The sequence below is a fragment of the Chenopodium album genome, chromosome 25 (genome assembly GCF_948465745.1).
Source record: "Chenopodium album chromosome 25, dcCheAlbu1.1, whole genome shotgun sequence".
NCBI lineage: Eukaryota > Viridiplantae > Streptophyta > Magnoliopsida > Caryophyllales > Amaranthaceae > Chenopodium > Chenopodium album.
The window spans coordinates 7,099,977-7,121,042 of NC_137858.1; the positions used below are offsets into that span (position 1 = coordinate 7,099,977).

General features: G+C 33.5%; 3 protein-coding genes across 6 annotated transcripts; 2 read left to right on the top strand and 1 right to left on the bottom strand.

Annotated features, from left to right (window-relative positions):
* Window positions 1–1,344: 1,344 nt before the first annotated feature.
* Window positions 1,345–6,891, top strand: LOC145614241 (uncharacterized). Its single transcript, XM_081669260.1, has 5 exons — window positions 1,345–1,487; window positions 4,184–4,599; window positions 5,098–5,129; window positions 5,249–6,175; window positions 6,259–6,891. The coding sequence occupies exons 2-4, from the start codon at window positions 4,272–4,274 to the stop codon at window positions 6,152–6,154; spliced, it is 1,266 nt and encodes a 421-aa protein (XP_081525386.1). The 5' UTR covers window positions 1,345–1,487; window positions 4,184–4,271; the 3' UTR covers window positions 6,155–6,175; window positions 6,259–6,891.
* A 150-nt stretch (window positions 6,892–7,041) lies between these two features.
* LOC145614642 (uncharacterized) lies at window positions 7,042–13,115 on the bottom strand. Of its 4 annotated transcripts, none has more exons than XM_081669705.1 (8): window positions 12,854–13,115; window positions 12,284–12,376; window positions 11,745–11,823; window positions 11,573–11,651; window positions 11,041–11,080; window positions 10,817–10,951; window positions 10,579–10,716; window positions 7,042–7,499 (listed from the first exon to the last, which is right to left on the bottom strand). In XM_081669705.1, the coding sequence occupies exons 1-8, from the start codon at window positions 13,096–13,098 to the stop codon at window positions 7,232–7,234; spliced, it is 1,077 nt and encodes a 358-aa protein (XP_081525831.1). In that variant the 5' UTR covers window positions 13,099–13,115; the 3' UTR covers window positions 7,042–7,231. The 4 variants fall into 4 exon arrangements, with proteins under 4 accessions (XP_081525831.1, XP_081525830.1, XP_081525832.1 ...); XM_081669704.1 differs by having other exon boundaries at window positions 10,817–10,954; XM_081669706.1 differs by having other exon boundaries at window positions 10,817–10,954; window positions 12,284–12,412; window positions 12,854–12,979.
* A 4,407-nt stretch (window positions 13,116–17,522) lies between these two features.
* Window positions 17,523–20,033, top strand: LOC145614857 (uncharacterized). The gene is made up of 5 exons (XM_081669921.1): window positions 17,523–17,885; window positions 18,001–18,141; window positions 18,334–18,453; window positions 19,233–19,328; window positions 19,592–20,033. The coding sequence occupies exons 1-5, from the start codon at window positions 17,667–17,669 to the stop codon at window positions 19,697–19,699; spliced, it is 684 nt and encodes a 227-aa protein (XP_081526047.1). The 5' UTR covers window positions 17,523–17,666; the 3' UTR covers window positions 19,700–20,033.
* Window positions 20,034–21,066: the final 1,033 nt, after the last annotated feature.

Consider the following 21,066-nt stretch of genomic DNA (forward strand, 5'->3'; position numbering starts at 1 on the left):
ACTGAGTTGGTTGAATTTGAGGATTTTTTTCAACCCTTGTAAACTAGTGGATGTTAAACAAGTTCAACATGGTAAAAGGATAATCATTGTATACTTAGTCATTGTGATTGTGACCCATCGAATAATGATATGTTCATATGAATATTCAAAGTCATAAACAATACAAAGTCAATTTGTGGATGTGTACTCTAGTGGTAATTGACATTTGGAATATGGGATCAAATTTCAATTTTGTCATTGTTACATAATTTTTGTGAAAAAACAAAGTAGTTTCAACATATGTCCACGAGAAGATGAGAGGAAGGTTTTTATTTATCTTGAAATTTATGAAGTGTGGAATTCGAATTGGTTAAATAATCCTAACGTGGAAATGAAATGGACATCAAATTAGGTTTAAATGTGAAACCGTTGCTCAACACAATCAAACCATTAGTTTAGTTTTAGAAATATTCTATTCCTTTCTTTTCAAAATAAATGCTCCACTTTAACTTTTTTGCATTATTTGCATAATTCACTTTGACAAATTGTAGTGAGTTATATACATGAGAAAAGATAGTTATGTGGGTGCTTGTTAAAATGTCTCAAGGTTTGGTTTTCAAATATCAACTTTATAATTTATACTTATTGTTAATTAGAGATATAAATGGTCAAATTTCTTCAGCAGCATACATGCCTAGTCAAATGAGGTACTTTATGTGGAACAGATGGAGCAACGATATCTCTAAAATGAAGCTTATACAAAGTTGTAGACCTAATTAAACCAAGCCCAATCGTAAATGAGCCGTTTTTCAACCATAGATACGACTTTTTCAACCATAAATGAGCCGTTTTTTATAGGCAAAGCCAACTCGACTCATAATCACCACTACAACAATTTTCTATAACTATTCTTTTTTGACCATTTTTGTAACCTCAAAGGAGATAGTGCACAAATGTTGTGGCAATATAACCCAATTAGGTCATTTCGAAAGAAGTCAATATAGCAATGGTTAAAACTTAAGAGTGGGATGTAACGCGTGTCGCGCACTCCTCGTAGAGAGGACGAAACAACTAGAAAAACAAAACAAGGCATCTCCATCGTCTAGTCTTCTCCACTCTCTTTCATAGACAAAAGCTGACACTATGACAAAACCCACAACCCCCATTTTTTAATTACCACATAAAACTCCATTTATTTAACTTTTAAATAAAAATTAATCAAAAATAAAGCAACCCAACTCAACCCCAAATAATTAATATTAAAATAAAATTAAAAAATACGAGTAAAAAAAAGTGAAGAAAGAGAGTGTAAAAAAGAAGTGAAATGGACCCTACCTTCCCTCTCAAAAGGCACAATTCCCAAAGTCATCACCCCTCTTTCTCTCTCTCTCCGTCTTTCTCCCCGGGAAATATTTCTCCCCTTTCATCCAAACAAACCCCACTTTCTCTCTCTACAATTTCCGGTATTTGGCGTTTTGGTCTTTGTTTATCAACCCTAAATCATAAAGGTACGATTTTTATGTCTTTTTCTGTTTGTTGATTGTTGAATTCTTGGAAAAACCCTAACTTTTTGATGTAAAATGTGTTTATTTCTGTGTTTGTTTATCAGGGGTGTTGCAAGTTTTGATTTTTAGAAGGAATTTGTTTTGGGTTTTTGATGTTAGTTTGAGTGGATGAGTTTCATTTTAACTGATTTTGCTAGTGATTGTTTTGATTGGTTGACGATTTGATATGAATTACTGGAATGTTTGTGGGATGAAATGAGTGAGATGTTTTTGGGGTTATTTTGGAAGTTTGAGTTAAGGGTAGTAATTAGAACTAATGTTTGGTGGAATTTGGCCCAAATGGATTGTTAGGATCAAGCTTGTTTGGTGAAGTCATGTGTTTTTCCTTGTTGGGATATTGATGTTGATTACAGTAATTGTACTAAACCAGAATAGTTCATGGTAAATCATATTAGAAAGCTATGAGTTTGAGGAATGCACTTGAGAGTGATGTTAGCTAAACCCTCTTTCATAAAATCCCCCAAATTAAAAAATAAGATGAAGAAGCAATTAGAAAAGCAAAGGGCCATTAAGTGTATTTTGGTTGTGTCGTCAGAATCTTTATCATGAATTGTGGGTCACCAAAGGAGACATTGGAAATGTTAAAAGGAAGAATTTGAGGGCAATGCTCAAACAAAGTTGATGCAAGTTTTGAACCTCAAACTAGTTTTTGGGTCTTTGAGATGCATAGGTTGAAGAAGAGTGAAACTATAAAAGAATCTGTGAGTAAATTTATTACTGTTGATTATCAAATTAGATTACTTGGTGAAACATTTTATAATGAGAGAGTGGTTGGTAAGATTTTAGTGAGCGTTTGAAATATATGAACATTAAGTTTCTCACTTGAAGACTCCAAAGATCTATCCAAAATAACCCTAGTAGAGTTAGTCATTGCCCTTAGTGTTGTAGAACAAAGGAGATCAGTGAAGGAGGAAAAAAATGGAGAAAAAAATTGAGGGATTTACTATCTTCATTGTCAAAAGGGAAAGGTAGTAAAGTGAAATGTGACAACAATTGTCATAAGATTGGTCCATGAGGAAAAGGATTGTTGGCATTAGGGAAAACCAAATTTCAATAAATGTAAAAAATTTGAGTATTTATAATAAGGAATTGTAGGTTCTGATAATGAGAAAGAAATTGAGGCACAAGTAGCCAGGGAAGTTCTTGAATGGCAGGTGGTAATGTGCACAGAAGGAGAGAAGTGTTCCAAAGATTAGAGGTTGGTGATAATGTGCATCAATAATATTTGTATGAGATGAGATGTGCATCAAAGTTGAAGTGTTGTGCTTCACATATATTTTACAAATTTGAAGCAAGGGGTTGTGTTAAGTAATCTATTTCAAATTAATTGTTAGTGGTTCATTGTCAGTGGTTTAATTGTTTTCTTGTTTTTAAAGTTAGGTATTGAGTCATGATTGTTTTTAATTTAACTAAGCATGTTTTTCTTTTTTAGTCAAGAGTAGTGGGCTATTTTGTGGGACACTAAGCCACCATCTCCACGTTAGTAGAACATTAGTAGCAATGTCATAGTGTTTTTCCTGTGTTATTTAGCCTATTAAATAGGCCTCATATTGTAGTTTATATTGAGTGGGAATGCATTAGCTTTTCCAAAGTTTATTACTCCGTATTTCTTGTTTTGCTTTCTTATTACCAACTTCTGCAGGATCTCACTTAAGCTGCTTCTGTTGCACACCCTCTGACCTTACTAATCCACCAGATTTCTGTTTAGGATTGTTATACATAAATAGTCAATGCTCTGAATTTTGTTTGTTCAATTTACAACTTGTACATATTACCCTTAATGATAAATTTATAGGGAAAATTACCATGTTGTATGATAAAGGCATAGATATTTACGTTATGAAGGATAATTGTGGTATATTAACTCAATTTCTTAATTGTGGCCTATCTAGGGATAGATAAACTGAGGGAGTTTCTAGCTCATAGATAACTGTCGAAGTCTATCTAGTTATTTTAGCATTATTTTGTTTACTAGTCTTTAATTTTTGTTTCTTATTCATCAAAACTCATAAATAATAAGCCGCCTGCTACCAGCTTAATAAAGCATGATAGCTTCAAATACTCATCAATCGTCATGCAAATTCCTGCCTTTCCAGCTGCTTTATTAACAAGGAAGCAAATTGTTTTTTGGTCAATGATCCAAGTACGGCTGTTTGGTTCTGCAAATTAGTGCTGCCAAGCAGGGAAAAAAAGTTTTGCTTCTGCATTTAAGCTAGTTGGCTTCTGGTTTGTGTTGAAGTGGGCCAAAACTTTCTTTAGTTGAGGTTGCCCTCATGTATATCAATATTAAGAACATCATCAGCCACTGTTTCTCTCCATTTGCTCTTCATTCTCCCACAGTTAATGATGTTGTTGCTTCTATCCCGCTTTAGTTATGTTTCTATAATTTTTTTTTTTTGAGCTGATAGGTTTCATTTATTCACAGTTCAATTGCTTGATTTGCTTCTGATTGAACACTACTATGTCATAAAATTTCAACTGCTTGTTGGAGAGGCTGATTATAATAGACTTGCAGAGAGACTGGGTGTGATATGCTGCAATGCTTTTTTTTTTTTTATTATTATTATTTATTTATTTATTTATTTTATATTTAATTTTTTTTTTTTTAAAAAAACCTCAATGATTATTCATTTCTGCAGAAAGACGTGGTATGCTAGTGGAGTAGTGGTAGATCTCTTGCTTGACATTCCTGTGACAGATTGTCTTTTTAGTAGCATATGACCGGCTATGGGTTCAGCCTGTTGTGTAGCTGCTAGGAATACGACTGTTTCTAACAGAAGTGGAAATGGAGAATCTCATAGGCAAGCCAGATATTCTCCGTCTTGGAGTTTTCGATGGGACAATTATCGACGTGTGGCAGGTGAAAATGAGAACCCTTCGTGTCAATCTGGTGATAGAACAAACCTAGATGTTAGAATAGAATTGAAAGATGGAACAGGGTCAGAGAGGGGAGTTATTTCAGATGGTGGTAGCCCATTGGATAACCTTGGTACACCCATCTCACTAAAGTCGCCCTCGTATGAAGGGGTCAGCACAAACTACTTGTCTCCTTCAGGTAAACCTTTTAGTGCCTCTCATAGCTCTATGTTGTACGTTTTGCTATTATATTTACCCAATATCTTTTTTCTCCAACTTATCTCATCACATTTCAGCAATTCAGCACTACCGTTCAATTTAATATGCCTTAATCGTTTGCTGTATTCACTTTGTACTTCTAGTTTAGGTTTATGCATCAAAATTATTTGGTTGGCATAATTTGCCTCTATTAGAAGGACCTTTCTCTAGACTAGCAAAGGCATGTCCTGTAAATTGCACCTTTGTTCTTGTGGCTACGAGTAAACTTCTCTAGTGATTGACAATTAAAGCAGAGCCTATGACCTTGCTGCCGAATATTTGATTTTGGATGTTATTATTATGCTCCATTTCTGGTCCTGCAAAAGCTAGACTTTTTGTTTGATTGTCAATACAGTCAGTTAATGAGCTGTCTTGAGTATGTGGTTGATTTACTTAACTTCTGCTCTGGCTGATATGCATTTTGTCTTTGATGTTCCAGAGACATCTATGACCAGCAACCAATTTACAAAGGTGAGTTTATTAACAGTCATACTACTGTTCTAAGTATATCTTAGTGTGTTCCATTGTGCAAGGTTATTTCCTTGTTTTTTTTTTGGTGTTTTGACATGGTGATCACATTATTTTAACAGATGAATTCTATAGAAGTGCCTGAAATTGCTGCTGTTCCAGTTGCCCTTCAATATTCCATGCCATCATGCTCATCTTTCTCAACACCAGGTGAACACTTGTGTTCACATCGTCAGCTACTTCCTGCCAGTTCAACCCCAGCAAGACGAGCTCGACGTTCACCTGGACATCAGCTCTTTAGGCAGATTTCAGATAGTAGAATCCTGGGCTTGAAATCTCCAAACAGCAATCCTGTCTCAGAAGGAAGACCATCATTTGTGCTCTCAACGTTTAGCAATGATCTGGCTGGTGGGTCTTCTGATGGATGGTCATTGCGCACATTTTCTGAACTTGTTGCTTCTTCTCAAAGAGAAAGATGGTCTTTTGACAGCGAGCGTTTTGGTTCTGGCCGTCACAAGATAAGTGGATCAAGCAGCAGGTTCTCTTACTCCCCTTCCCTTGATCTTCAAACATGTGGAGCATGCTTAAAGGTTTTGGCAGAGCTCTCAGTTGTTGCTGTTCTAGCATGTGGTCATGTATACCATGCTGAATGCTTGGAAACCATGACTACAGAAGCTGAAAAATATGACCCTGTTTGCCCAATTTGCACAGTTGGGCAGAAACAAACTTCTAAAATGTCTAAAAAAGCTTCAAAGGCAGAGGCAGATTTGAGAATGAAATTTCAAAAAATATCAAGGAATCGCGTTATAGATAGCTATCTTGATGGTGAAGTTGATGGCTCTGAACGTCAAAAAATTACTGGGAAAGGGAAGTTACCCAAGATGGATGCAAGCAGTAGTTCAAAGATTGCATTTGCAAAGCCATTCTTGAAGCGACATTTTTCTCTTGGATCAAAGCTCAGTAAATCTAGTTCAGACTACCAGTCAAGTAAGAAGAAAGGGTTTTGGGCAAGATATCGCAAAGATTGACTTCCATCCATTATTTAGATGGTGAGCACAGAATTCCAGAAAAGCATATTTGTCTTCTCTGTTTTCTAAGGTGTTGCTGAATTTTGTTGTTGCTATTGTTGCAGTTTTCCTATTATTGTCATTTGATTAAGCTGGTGTTACCCGGAGTTAGTGTTTTGGAAAGCATACTATCACATGTCTTAGCCACCATAATGTATCATAGTAGATTGGAGGGCATTGGAAGAAGCTGAACTTTTGCAAGCATCACAGGGTCTCCTGACATCACACATTCAGAGAAGGTGATGGGAATGAGAGAGATGATACGGCACTTGGAAACAAAACTTCCTAGTATTTCTCTTTTGTAAGCTCTAATTGTTGGAGTCTGGATATCCTATGCTAACTTGTGAGGACACTAAATGCTGCTATAGATCAGCAACTATGTGCCTCAGTAACAAGATAGATTATTATTGGTTGTAATTTCTTAGTGCTGTATACACCGCATGTTTTTTTGGCGGTTCCCCTCTATTAGAGCGAGGTTGATCATTGTTATTGTGGCTCTTCATGTTGATTTGCGTGGGTTTGTAGCATGACTGTTTGGCTACTTGACAATAGATTTATCATGCAGCCAGTTGCTAACAGCACCATTAACTTGTGTCTGGTAAATTTGTGAACATTATGCACTGTGTTGCATGCACCAAGTTGAACCGTGTAATTTATTACTATTTGAAGGCCTTGTAACAGGCAGATTTCTACGTTCAGATTGCATATTCTATTGGTTTAACCCTCAAAATGTCGCTAGTTTCTCATAAAGCTATTGTAGGAGTTGTTTGGAAGAGATGATTTGATGTAGTGGTGAAAAGATTATTACGAGTATATCTTAAAGTTGATCATATTTAATATTTATAACTCTTTACCGAGAATTCTTGATAAAAATAAATACTACTAGTAAATAAATTCCCCATAAGGCCATAACACATCAATGTCACACTCAAACAACTAATTGAATCAGCTAACTACTACAAACAGTTAACCTCTAATTGCCAAAAAGGGCTTCTATGTCTTTTTATGATTGAAACAAAGGGTGATAGCAAACACTAATTAATCACTATGTAAAAGAGGATCCTCCATATTGTCTATGATACTTTGGAGGCCTGATCTATAACTTGGATACAAAAATTTTACGCCCAATTCATTCTTGATATGAGCATTGCTCACTCGTTTTTCTGCACCCCTGAGAAGCATGCTACTGATAGAGTTATCAGTAGCATCAATCAGACCAGGCCATTTCTGCTTTATCAGTTGGTGTGCAAGGGCAAAGACTTCGGCTCTAGAGGCAGGATCATCATCAACAACATTATAAATCTTCCTGTAGAATAGGTACATTATGAAGATCAAGCGTTATATTTCCAAAGGGTAGAATCTGAATTATATAGGCAGCTACTAATAATACGCAAACAAAATTAATGCAAAAACTGAAACCTATTACGAAGTATATTACTGCTGTCATATAATTTTGCAGAATATTACATCCTCTACAATATATATAAGATATCTTACTTGTATACTAATACACTTCCAAATTCCCTGACTTACTCTAGATTAGAAGCAACGAACAGAAGAAGTATATGTCCTGCACAGTAATAATATCCAGCTTAATGAAATTAAGACAGGACAACAGCAACCCAAAGTCATTGGCAAAACCTGTGAGGGTGAGTCCATGCTCAAGAATGGTAAGGATTACATTTATTCCCTTAATGTGCAAGTCTCAGTCAAGGTGCTCAGTGCTCTTTCTGAGTCTCTGAGCCACTTAACCCATACATTGCAAACTAAATCGTATTTTTAATAAATAAATAATAAGATTAGTTCAAGGCTTCAAGCATATCCCTTTCATGGTAGTTTCATGGTCCTCTTAATCTATGCATTAATGTATGTGTATGACCCCTATGAACTACTTAGTTAATGAGCATAAATTCCAAAGAATAACATACTACAAAAATCAACATTTGAACTTGAATTAATATATGTGCTCTGAGAGATTGCTAATATCTGCAGAAACAACTTGGCGCTCTACTTCCCTGACTTTTCGCAAATAATTACATCTTTGAAATGGTATCAATAGGATTGCAACATAACAAACGTGACATAAAAATCTTTGGAAGTAGCAGCCTTTTGGATATAGCCTTAGTTCCTTAGGTCCAATGCACTTTGGGTCCTTGAGAGAAACCGTGCTAGTTTGCTAGGATGCTTGGGAAGAACGTCCAAGTTTAAATGAATTTTGAAACTGTTGTCATAAAGAGGCTCATAACAGTCAAATATAGAATTGTTTGGGTGAATCAATCTTAGTTCAGGGTTGTCGGTGATTATTGGATAAATATCAATCTTAGTTCAGGGTTGTCGGTGAATCAATCATAGTTCAAAGGCTTAAAGAGGGATTCACGAGTATGAACTATACATAACCTTTGAAAAGAGTAAACTCAGGCCTTTTTCGGTCCAATATCGTCTATGAACCATGGTCCAGATTGCATATCTAAGTGCTGGAGGCTACTCAAAAGCAAGGGAAAAGGAATTATAAAGTTCCTGTTGAGATTAGTCGCCAGTATCGGAGGATCTACAATGCATCATAATTTGAGTTTTGAGGTTATGAATTTTGTGATATTAGCACTCCTAAATTCTGTGAGCTTTTCCAATGATCGCTGGAAAGGGTCTGAAAGGTGTGAGTGTTAGCCTTATTAATCAAAATCTTTTTTAACCAGTGTCATCTCTAAATCAGATGTCCATTATGTTCCCTAGGAAAGGGCTTAGCATGGTCCTTAGGCAACCATGGGATATTGGGAGGTTGTTTTGGAGATGTTGAACTCCACACCTCCCACCATATTAACAACAGAATAAGCATGTGATATGTTCTTTCATAGGAGATTAAGAGCATAATCAGGACTGGTGCCATCTATAAGTCATAGGGTCATTGAGCAACCTCACGATGGTTCTCAATTCTCACCGATTCTCTTCAAGGATTTTGAATCCATGCACAAGTCTCATAGGCATCACAAGCAAGAGTTATGGATGTCAGATGAGCCCCATCTAGCACATCTTTTGTCCAGTATTGCTACTTTAGATTGAATTTCAAAATTGGTCTTACAAAAATCTCTTTAAAGTCATACAAGGTCCCTCAGCAATTGGCCATCCCCTAGTGGCTTACTAGTTGCAATTAACATTTTCCCGTGCATGTCATAGGGCTAACATAACGCAAGGCCAACTCAAGGGAACAACGCCAAGGCAACGCGCAAAGCAAAGCCAAAGCATCTTTAGACATGATTAAGAGGGGTGGGCCAAGGTATGTATGAGATGGTTCCAAGCCCCAAGTAGGCATTCCAAGGCCATTAGGGAACCCCAAGAAGCACCTTCATGCATAATCTTGTTGGGTCCAAACAACCTCTTCGTAGACCAAATTTGAAGTCTATAATACACGAAATTTGAACCAATTTGGATGACCTGGTATCGTATATTGATGTGATGGTAGGGGATGATCCTTGGGTCATATAATGTTGTTTGGAACCATATATGGCCACTAGTCTATCACAAAAAGGCTCGTGGAGCCCTTAAGTTAATGAAAGGAGGAGTGTACGTTATCGGCTAAGTTGAGAGTTTAAAGGCAAAGTGGGCAATCTCAACCACCCAAATGGCCTCTTGGCGTCTCGTGGGGTCCATGAGAAACTCTTCTATCTCTTTCTGTTTAGAGCTCAAAAAATTCGAAAATTACCAAAAAACTGAAGGCTATTATCCACACTTATGGACCAATTTCGGGAAATTTTTTCAAAATTAAAATGAATGTGGTGGGTGTCCCCAAGGGTCATATAAGTTAGTTTTGAACCATAACAAGCCTACCAATAGGTCTACATTTCCATTTATGATAGCTATTATGTATGTGAGCTACCTTAGAACACTAGAAGGGAAGAATACCTTACATTATCTAGATGTTTTACTAGAGTTTAAAAGTGATGCCCAAGAGGTGTATCATGGCCTTTGATACAGCAATCAATGTCACAAGAGTTATAGCCTTCAAATTTGCTCATCAAGCTATTATTCTAAATTCAGCATCATTCATATTCAGATCGACAGTATCAATTCAAAATGCTATTAAAAAGCTCTTCTAATTTTCATGACACAAATTACCAATGCCTCCTAGGGATCTCTTAGCAGCATAAGTTTGTGTTAACTTCCACAGTAATAGGGAAGATTAAAGAAAAGAACAGCTAAAGAACCACATGCAGTGTGCTATTGGCCTATTGCAGTTTTGCTTGGTAACTGAACTTTTATGTCCACTTACATGTCGAAGATCAAGCAGTCCAGTTCCAAATAATTTCTTAATGCAACTAAGTATAAATGCTTCATCAAAATTGCTAAATCTATTAGGCATATTTTCCAGAAATGCTAACTAGGAAACTAACCTCTGGACATGCAACGAGATGCTTGCTTTAAGAGCTTGACAAATGTCTGCAACATGAACTCGGGATGTAAAATTTTTAGTTGCTCTCCTCTTCTGACGTTCTGACATTTCTTTCTTCTTTAGAATGGTATCAATAGCACTGCAATACAACACACATTGCATAAAAATCTCCGTGGTAGCTACTTATTGACTCAAAGTTTATAATCAAGACATCACTGATCGGCAATTAATCAGCAAACCTTCTTCCAGGGCCATATATGCCACCAAGTCGAAATACATAGGTTGAGAGGTCAAGATCTTGTCCCAGATTTAACCACCCTTCCTCTGACTTTAGTCTCATTTTGGCTAAGTTGCTTGAAGGCTCTGGGATATAACTGCTGCAAATCAAGAATCTATAAGTTACCTGGGATATGATTATCACAAGAAAATTCTGATTCAAAGAAACTACTGTGCAGATGCTTACTTCTCATCAACCCATGCTCCTCTAGCATCTCCGTATACACCTGCAAGTAAAAATAGTTTGTACAGAAAGAATAAGATTCCTTATTTACAAAACTTTATCAGCTCTTAACTGAATAATGATACTTCAATGAAACCTTCAGCTAGGTTTCATAGTCCATTAGTCTAACTAAATACTAATTAGCATAGTCTGCAGCTTTCCTTTGCATTATACAGTGACTTTTGAGATGGTGAGACCTTTTTGCGATAAATCCCTTCCAATGTACTAGAGAAACACATCCGTCAAGGAATGCTCTCCTGAGTCTCTTAAGTGTATTCATATGGTCATCCATACTTAATCAGAGTAATCAAGTCAAATCATATCTGGATTCTGGAAACAATAAGATGCACTCTTCAACACCTACCCCATGTCATGTGACTCCCTATTTACACTGGTAAAATATTTTATAGGTAAGACTGAATCAGTGTATGGAGCACAGTAATAATTCAAAGCTATGCTTCATATACATCTATGAATGAAAACATAGAGCACGTACTTGTAGTTGACAAATAACAAAGCCACTGGAGATTTCCATCTACCAAACTTTTTTTAAAGGTATCTTCATGTTGAAGAATCTGCATCAAGTTAACAAATAAATCTAAGTATAAAAGAGTACACTTATCTGAGGCAATCTCAGTACTTTAAACATTAAAGAATTTACAACTTACTGGATCACCAATATCCAAAATTGGGGGAATGGAAACTAAAAGGTGAGTACAGCATCTTAGTCTATCAAGGAACTTCCATCTGAGTCACATATTGAAGGATCCGAGGCAATAAGAAACGGAACATAGTGAATCATAGTATCCTGAAGGATCCGAGGCAATAAGAAACGGAACATAGTGAATCATAGTATCCTGGCAGAAAAACCTAAACCATCTGAAGTCTAGGCCCCTTCATAACAAAGGGAAAACAAGGATTTCCAAATGAAGCAATTCAGGTCTTATAAACAGGTTTCAATGAAACTTAAACTACACTCCTTACTTTGCAGATAAAACATTTCAGGGAAAACAATTTAACAATGTTGAGTTGTTGACATGTTTTAGTATGATATGGTCAGCACATCCTACTTAAGAACCCTCTCATCAATTCAGGACAAACATCAACAACCCGACTAGCGAAATCTTGTGTATTGATCATATTCAGGCAGTTCAACATCATGAAAAACCAAATAACACAAAACAGCTAGATGAAAGTAAACACTTACTCTGGTTCCATTGCATTAAAAACAAAGGTATCAAATCCCTTTTGTTCTAGAACCTTCTTCTTTGCATCGCTCATACAAGTACCAGCAACTTCCCTACAACTTCCTCATGTTAGCAACCTCCTGAGGCAACTAACAACATTTGAGCAACCTATATATCTCACTCGAATCCGAATATTTAGCAATCAACATTCCAAACACTAGTAATCCCACAAAAACATAACTACAGAATTGCAAAATAATGCAAAAACCATCATTGAAGATTATTTCAGTAGATATAAATCATAAAAATTGCTAACAACTTTAAAAAAAAAAAAAATTATGCATTACTATGTCCAATCCAACCCAATTGACTAAAATTCAAAAATACCACTAGTTTCATACAGCATACAAGCATAAATCAAGCTCCAATACCAAAACTTCAATACCCAAAACAACATTTATCACAAAAAATCCCAAATTTTTCTGGGTTATTTTGTAAAATGATCATTAAACCAACATCATAAAGAAATTTGAACAAAATAGTAGCATAATAATTAAATTAAATAATTAATTTAAATGAGAACTAAGTACCATCCTTCATTCTTGAGCTGTTGAGCAAAGAATTGACCCACATAACCCATGCCAAGAATAAACATTCTTTTGGTTGGAAACTCAAGTTTATTGCTCTCAATTTCAGACTTTATGTGAGTTGTTGATGATGGAGTTTGCAATGATGATAAAGTTAGGAACTTTGGTGAAAAGGGAGCCTGGAGATTACGCCGGATTAACGCCGGAGCTTTCGGAAGTTGTGCCGCCGGTATGGCATGAACTTCCATTTGCCAAAACTGTAAACTTGAGAAAGCCAATTCGTAAAGTTGTGTAGGAGAACAAGGGTTTAACGAGAAAATACGAAAGCCCTGTTTGGGAGAAAGCTGAAGCTGGTTGAGTTAGCTGATTTTGACCAGCTGATTTTATTAACTGATTTAAATAACTTATTATATTAACTGTTTTTATAAAAGTGTTTGGTAAATAGCTGATAGCTTAAAGGTGATTGAGTATGTGAAATGACCAATAAGCTAATTGTGGGGTAGGTAGTTTAGATAGGATTTTAAATTAAATGAGGTTATAAGCGTCATTTCACAATAATTAATGAATAAGCTAATTGAAAAAGCTCCTAAAATGAGCTTTTTCAAAAAGATCTTATTTAGTGGAATAAGCTCTTTCAATAAGCTTACTACCAAACACTTGTATTAGCTTGTTTGACTAGTCAATCAGCTAAAGTTAGTTAAATAAGCTAATATACCCCCAATAAGCTTTCTCCCAAACATGGCCGAAGTACAGAGTGAGGGATAGCTCAAGTGGTTAGAGCTCCTTGTTCTAGGAGATTATGGGATCGATTATACGAAGTACAAGTTCCTCAACATTAGAAACGAAATTCGTTTATCAAGGGGGCATTGTTATCATTTTAGATAGATAGGTTAGAGTAAATTTGTATTTTCAGCTATAATAGAAATTACTCGTTTCATGTTTTAATACTTTACTGAACATGCATGAGACAGACTTTGACCATTAATTTATCCAATCATATGTTAGTAAAATCAATGGAAAATTTATATTTGAAAGTATACATTATAACGAATTCAACAATGTATTATACAATAAAATTTAATTTTTTTTTTAGTAAATTGATCAAGTCAAAACCATTATGTGAATAGTGAAAAAGTCAAAGTGAAACACTTATTAAAACATAGAGTAACAATTTAATAACTCCGTGAATTCGACTAGATTTTAAAGAGCTATTCAATAGAAATTTCAAAAGCTTGAAGACTACTTCTCTCATTCCTTTAAAAAATTACTTCCTCCGTTAATGGTTATTTGCAACAAAGGAATATTTTATACCTCACAAATAATACCCCTTTGTTGCAAATAACCATATCGAAGGAAGTACATGGATCACACCGTTTAAAAGGGTGATATATGTCCAAAGACTTAAATCAAATTGTGTTTTTTTTTTCTTCATATATACTTAAAACTAATTAACAAAATGGGGTAATTTTTGGTGAAATGTTGGGGAACATTCTAGTAATCACACCAAATTTAATAAAAACATAACAAACTCCATCTCAAAAAATTCCATTCAATTCTCACTTTCTCTCCTCCTTAATTTTCCTCCCCCAACATAATAAAATAAGATGATTCACCAACTAACTCCATCTAAATCATAATGAACAAAATCTCAAGAATGAAGACAAGCCAAATCAAGCACTCTCCACATTTGTTGCAAACACTAAATGTCTAAATGACAATGAACCCCACACAATCTCATGTTCTGCCACCTTAGATACCAAGTATTACGTAAGTATTTATGTATGTACACACAAAAATAAAAAAATGTATTTATGTATTTTATTATGTATTTTGCCTTGCATGCTCCTATACATGATGATAATGATGGATTTGAATCTAACGAAGGTAAAATAAAGGGCGATGAAATTTCTTGAAGTTCACTTTGGTGGGTTTTATATAAGTTACGGTAATATGTCTGTTTCTTTTAACAATAGTTTTATTGGTACTAAAAATAAAATTTAGAACCGAAGATTATAATATATCGTTACAACTTAAAACATACTTTGTATGTTGAAATTTTTTGTATGGAGGCGGATGCACCATGCTTGGTGCATCCAATGTTCTTTAAAAAAAGGTGGAATGAACATTTAGCTATTCAGTAAAGAACATATAGTTGTTTTGTAAAGAACATATAGCTATTTTATAAAGAACATCCAGTTTTATATGTTTTTTTTGTAAATCTAAAGAACATTTGTAATTTTAGTAAAGAACATGATAATATTAAAGAACATTATTCATATAGTAAATGTACATTTGGTATAAATGATCATGTATGTATATGAAAAATGTACATTTTACTGTATTATAATGTACATTGTATTATATTCTAATGAACATATATGTTATAATGTTGGTTACATGTTTTATATACATTGTATTATTTGCATCATATAAAAAAAGAACATTTTACTGTATTTTAATGTACATTGTATTATTTGGATTTACAACTTTTTCTAAATTTGTCTATTTGCTTGCTTTCTTCTTCCAAAATATATTAATTGGTTGATCTTCTTCAAGAATTTCATTTTACTTCTCATTGCAACAACAAAATTATATCAAAATCGCAATTAATTTTCAATAAAATCAAATATTACAATTTTCAATCAAATTTATAAAAAACAAACACTCAAACTCAATATTAACAAGTATGAATGTCAAATAAACAAGTATAAATGTCGAATTTGGTCTTACCTTTTTGTCATCTTGAACAATTTTGGGCTCAAAAATTCGAATTTCTTGAAATTTTGTTTGAGGTTTGAGGAATTTAAATGGGTTTGAAGTTTTGTTTGGAGAGAGAAAGTGAAATTTTGGTAAAAAAAAAATTGAAATGATTTGTAATTAATGTATGGTAAAAAATAATAATTATAGTACTATTTATCTATTTCATTATACAAAATTTCATTTTAAAAAAAAATATACAAAATTGTTGCATAAAAAACTGATGTACATTATAAATGTACACTATGTTCTTTTATATATATGTTCATGTACATTATAAATGACTACTATGTTCTTTTATATGACCATGTTCATTAGTATATATCTGAATGTTCTTTCCGCGTTTTTGTATTTTGGAGCGGATGCACCATGTGGATCGTGCATCCGCCTCCACGAACCAACAACAACTTTGTATGTTAGTAGTTCGTATTACTTAAACTCTTAAAGCAAGTCATAATTTAGATTATTCTCCACGTATAAATACCTAGCTAGCTCATAATTTGTACTCCATATTATTTAGTTTTCACCAATTTTCCTTGTTGTTGACTTGTTATGCCATCCTTCATGCATTTAAATCAGCAATAGTACAGTATATAATAAAATTGCAATAGTAAAATATATGTAAATAATGCAATTGGCAGCCAGTGAGCCACACATCCAATTTGGCACGCAATAATTTCAACTAAACAAATACTTGTAAAACACATTGAAGAGTTTCTGCTGTCATGCCCACCTATATATTAAAATCTCTATCAAATCCAAATTATTTGTCATCTAAGTTTCTTATATAAATTTTTAAATTAATTATTTTTTTTTTTAAAAAAGAGGTATTTTAGATAAATGATGCACATACATTATGAACAACTTTTGTAGTTTAACTCGTAAAAAATCATGCAAGTAACACCAATACACTCATTTGGCCATTTGGGTCAATTCTCTATGAATTGTACTTGAAATATAATTTATGGTGAAGTACATATTTTAGTTATATTAATTTCTCAACTAATAATTGCTAATTAGTCAGTTTACCTTGCTATTAGTTTCACGTGCGGTATCATTTTTTCTTAATAATCTTTGTTAAATAATCTTAGACTAAGGGCCTGTTTCGAGTTACTGAACTGAACTGCTAATTGGGGCTGAATTGAACTGAACTGAATTGTTTATGAGAGAAGGAAATTGGGAACTGAACTGAATTGATTGGAGTTGAACTGAACTGAACTAAACTAAAATTAAGCTGAATAGAACGCCCTTAATTGAATTCGTTCGGTTTTACCACGTCTAATACCATTATAGATTTATAATATATCAATACTCCAATTACTCCCATCCAACAAAAAATTGTCCCAATCTCCATTATTTCCCCTTACCCCAATTTATTATTACTACCCACCCTTGTGTAAATGTGTAATAAACACAAATTTCTACAACTATAAGAACTAGTTAACCTCACCCATAAAATTAGCTGTACTTCAGCTCAATTTACTGTATAAGCTATGAATTGTAACAAGAAAACTCTTGAGCGTGAGAAGCATGTTTCTAAACTTATTCACTTGTACAATCACCATTTTTATTGCTAGCCGGTACCTTTCAATTTATTTATAACCAACCAACCAACCAAGACCAACCAATCTCCCACATAATACCTAATTTAATTATTCATCAAAATACGTACATACCCTTGCTCCATAAATATTGCAACATGTAGATTATCGATATTCAATCCACAACGTTAACCATTAATATCTTTTATGTAATTATAAATACGTGTTATAAATTATAATAGTTGATATGATCAAGACATATCTAACAAGATCGATTACAGTAACAATTCTACTACGAAATGTATATAAAAGTCCAATTTTCTCAATATTTAAATGGAAGGAGGGGAAGTATTAAATGTTCAACCGTTTATTAGCTCCTACCACTACTATATATTTGACCTTAATTTGTCAACCCTTTCTTTAATTCATATTTTGCCCTTTTTCTCCTCCATTGCCTTTCTTCTTTGATTTCTTTCTCCAAAATTCAAAAACCTTTTTTTTTTTTTTTTTTTTTTCAAATGGAAGATGGTATGGTGAACACAACATTATTGGCAGTAATATCATGGAGTACCTATTTCATGTTAACAAAAAAGTTTCTCCCAAATTATTCATATGAATTTCGCAACAGAATTGTATCAACAACTCATGCAATTTTAGCTGTTACTTTAGCTTCTCATTCTGTTAAAGATTGGAGTTGCCCTGTTTGCCCAAATAACTCTAATTCCAACCCACAACAGGTAAACAAAAAAGATCTGATCTTCTTGTAAGACAATCACCGTCTAAACAGGAAAAATTGTTAGAGACGGGTAATTTATTTGGAGTAATGAAGGTTTAATTTGTGTTATATTGTAGATACAAGCCTTGGCAGTAACAATGGGGTACTTGATATATGATTTGGTATGCTCTCAATTTGACAAAAAATCAAATCTTGACAACACAATTCATCATTTGGTCAGCATTATCGGAATTGTAGCTGGTATTTCATATCAAAAGGTACTCTTATTATTTTCATTTTAATTTAACGCTATGTTTAATATTCTGTACCAGTAACACTTATTGACGTGTGATTTATTCATATTAAAAAATGTATGTAACGGGGGAGTTATTTTTAACAAAATCTTTATGCATTTATTAATTTTCACGCTTATCTTGTGAGATTGATTTTAGTTTGAAAACAAATTGTAGTGTGTATCAGAGATGATAGCAGCATTGTTCATAACAGAGATATCAAGCCCATTTTTACATTTAAGGGAGTTTCTCAAAGAACTTGGATACCGAGATACTGATCTTAATCTGGCTGCTGATGTAAGTTTGTTTTTTTTTTTTTTTTTTTTTTTTTCACCTTTTACTAGAATTTACGTACTCTCTCTGTGTCAAATTAATTACTACGTATGAGTTTTCAACATAAAAATTTACTGACTTTGACTATTTTTCCTTGCAATTTTATCGGAGTTGAAAGATATTATCACATTGGATGTTGTTAGATTTATTACTTTTAACATATAATCACAAAAAAAACTTACTTCTTGGAGATCGTGAAAAATTATACTCCGTATAAAGTATTTATAATAGAGAGATTACTATAGTTAGACATTTTTGTATATAATTGTTTGAAAAATCTATAAAAATTTCAGCTTTGATCAATAGACCTTCTATCAAAGAAAAAATCAATGTTTGAATAGATTCAACAACTTAATATTCTAAAGAACTAAACAGAATTTTCAAAACTTGTCTCTATTATAGGCCTGTTAATTAATTATTTTGGACCAAAGAAAATTGTATTATTTGGACAATTTTTTATATTTTGACCAAAAAAATATACAAATTACAGTAGAATTGATGTTTGAAATAAGCCAAATACAACTGCCCAAGTGGCAAGTACTCAGATGGGGACATAATTAATTAGGGTAATGTATTTATATAATGTGGCATTAATTAGACTGTTCGTGAGTACACTATCTTCAGTATCTATCACTTTAAATGATACATATTGCCCAACTAATAATCTGCTATTATATTTTTGGCCAATACTTTGCACTATCATCTGTTATACTACTGTATGATTTTTTTGTATTGTGTGGCAGATAATGTTTGCAGTTACATTCTCTGTTGCAAGGATGGTTTTAGGTCCTTTTCTCTTTTTTGCTGTCTTATCAGCTGATAACCCACTCCTAATTAAGGTATCCGGTTAATCCCTCTATTTCTTTTTGTTACTTTATTCATATTCGAACATATTTTTGATAAAATATATTCACGGGTGAACCACAAATTTTGGATTCATAAAGTCAACAAGGGTAATGGCTGTTATTTGTACAAATTTATGGTACTAAAAAGTTAATATTATTCGCAAGTAAATACATCAAATGTATAATGGACATATATGTTGTTACTCGTAATATTTGTACCCTCATGTTAAATTCGCCTATGTGTTTTTCTGGTCCAGGCAATGGCTGCAGGATTACAGTTTGTTAGTGCATATTGGTTCTACAAAATCTTGAAAATGGTTCAATTTAAACTCACTAAGAGAACAAGAAGCAAGAAGGTGGCTTGATTAATTTGCTATGATATAATGTCTAATCTTGAGCTACATCTACATATATACCGTGATCATGAGAAATTTGTCATGGAATTTCATAACATTTGCTCTTTCAAACGTATGTCTAGTGTTCATATTTGGAACCAGTAGTCTGCCTCCTTATTTTTTTAGCATAATTTGTTACAAATTTTCATCAATCCTTATTTTTTAGAAGATTATTCTACTCTTAAAAAAAAATTATCAAGTGTATATTAATTAATTGGTAGAGCTACATTTGTATTTAGAATTTATGAGTATGTTATAAGTATATGAGTGTATTACTGTATTGTTTCCTCAAAAAAATTACTAGAAAGCTAGTGTATTGTTGTAATCCTCATCTTGCACCCTAGAGATACTAAAACACGAAGTGAACAACAACAACAACAACAAAGCTTTAGTCCCTAAATGATTTGGGGTCGCCTAACATAAATTGTCAACAACTAAGACATAAGAGTCAAGGAAAAGAAAATTTCCCCTTGAGATCAAAGTTTCATCATCTTTTAGCCGGTGATCCAAACAAAGGAAATGCGAGTTGCATCCTAGCTACTGTATTCTTTTCTTTTTCAATCATCTTTTAAAATTTCACAATATAAGTAAAACACGTAATAGGTACAAATACTCCTAAATGCACGTAATAATCTCACTAAAAATACGGCTGTAACAAGTTGAACAACAACTCCTAATTATGGAAAATAATTGGTAGATATATGGTGTTAGTTCATCATCATTTAAGGCTAAACGCGCCAACTTTGGTCCCACAAACTTGATGCCCTTCATCATCAACCCTCTACCGCCATTAATGTACTAACTTATCAATGAAATATTTAAGTGATGAAAAGTAGGAAATTGATAGTAGTGTCACAAAGGCCAAATATTACTCCATACTTGAGAAATTGATAGTAGAAAATTGATAGTAGTGTAATTGAGGCCAAATAAGTTCAGATCAGATGCTTGTCTTATATGTGGATTTTTATCGCTAAATATCTTTGATAACGTGATGAAAAAATTATAAAATTACATATAAATAAAATACACATTAATACGAATTTAATAAGACCCACTTGATGTATTTCTTTTTATAAATTGTACTACATGTAAGGTCAAAGTTTGGTCTAATCAGACAATCAAATCAGATTAAATAAGACCAGATCAGACCAGACTAGATCAAATTATATTAGATAAGATTAGATCAGACCAGACTAAATCAAATTAGATGAAACCCGACCTGATCAGATCAAGTAAGCAAAAATAAAGTGAATTAAAAAAGCCCTACATATCTAAAGAAATGTGTCAATTGAAATGTAACAACGAAAGCATGATATTATATTGTAATAGTCTTTTAT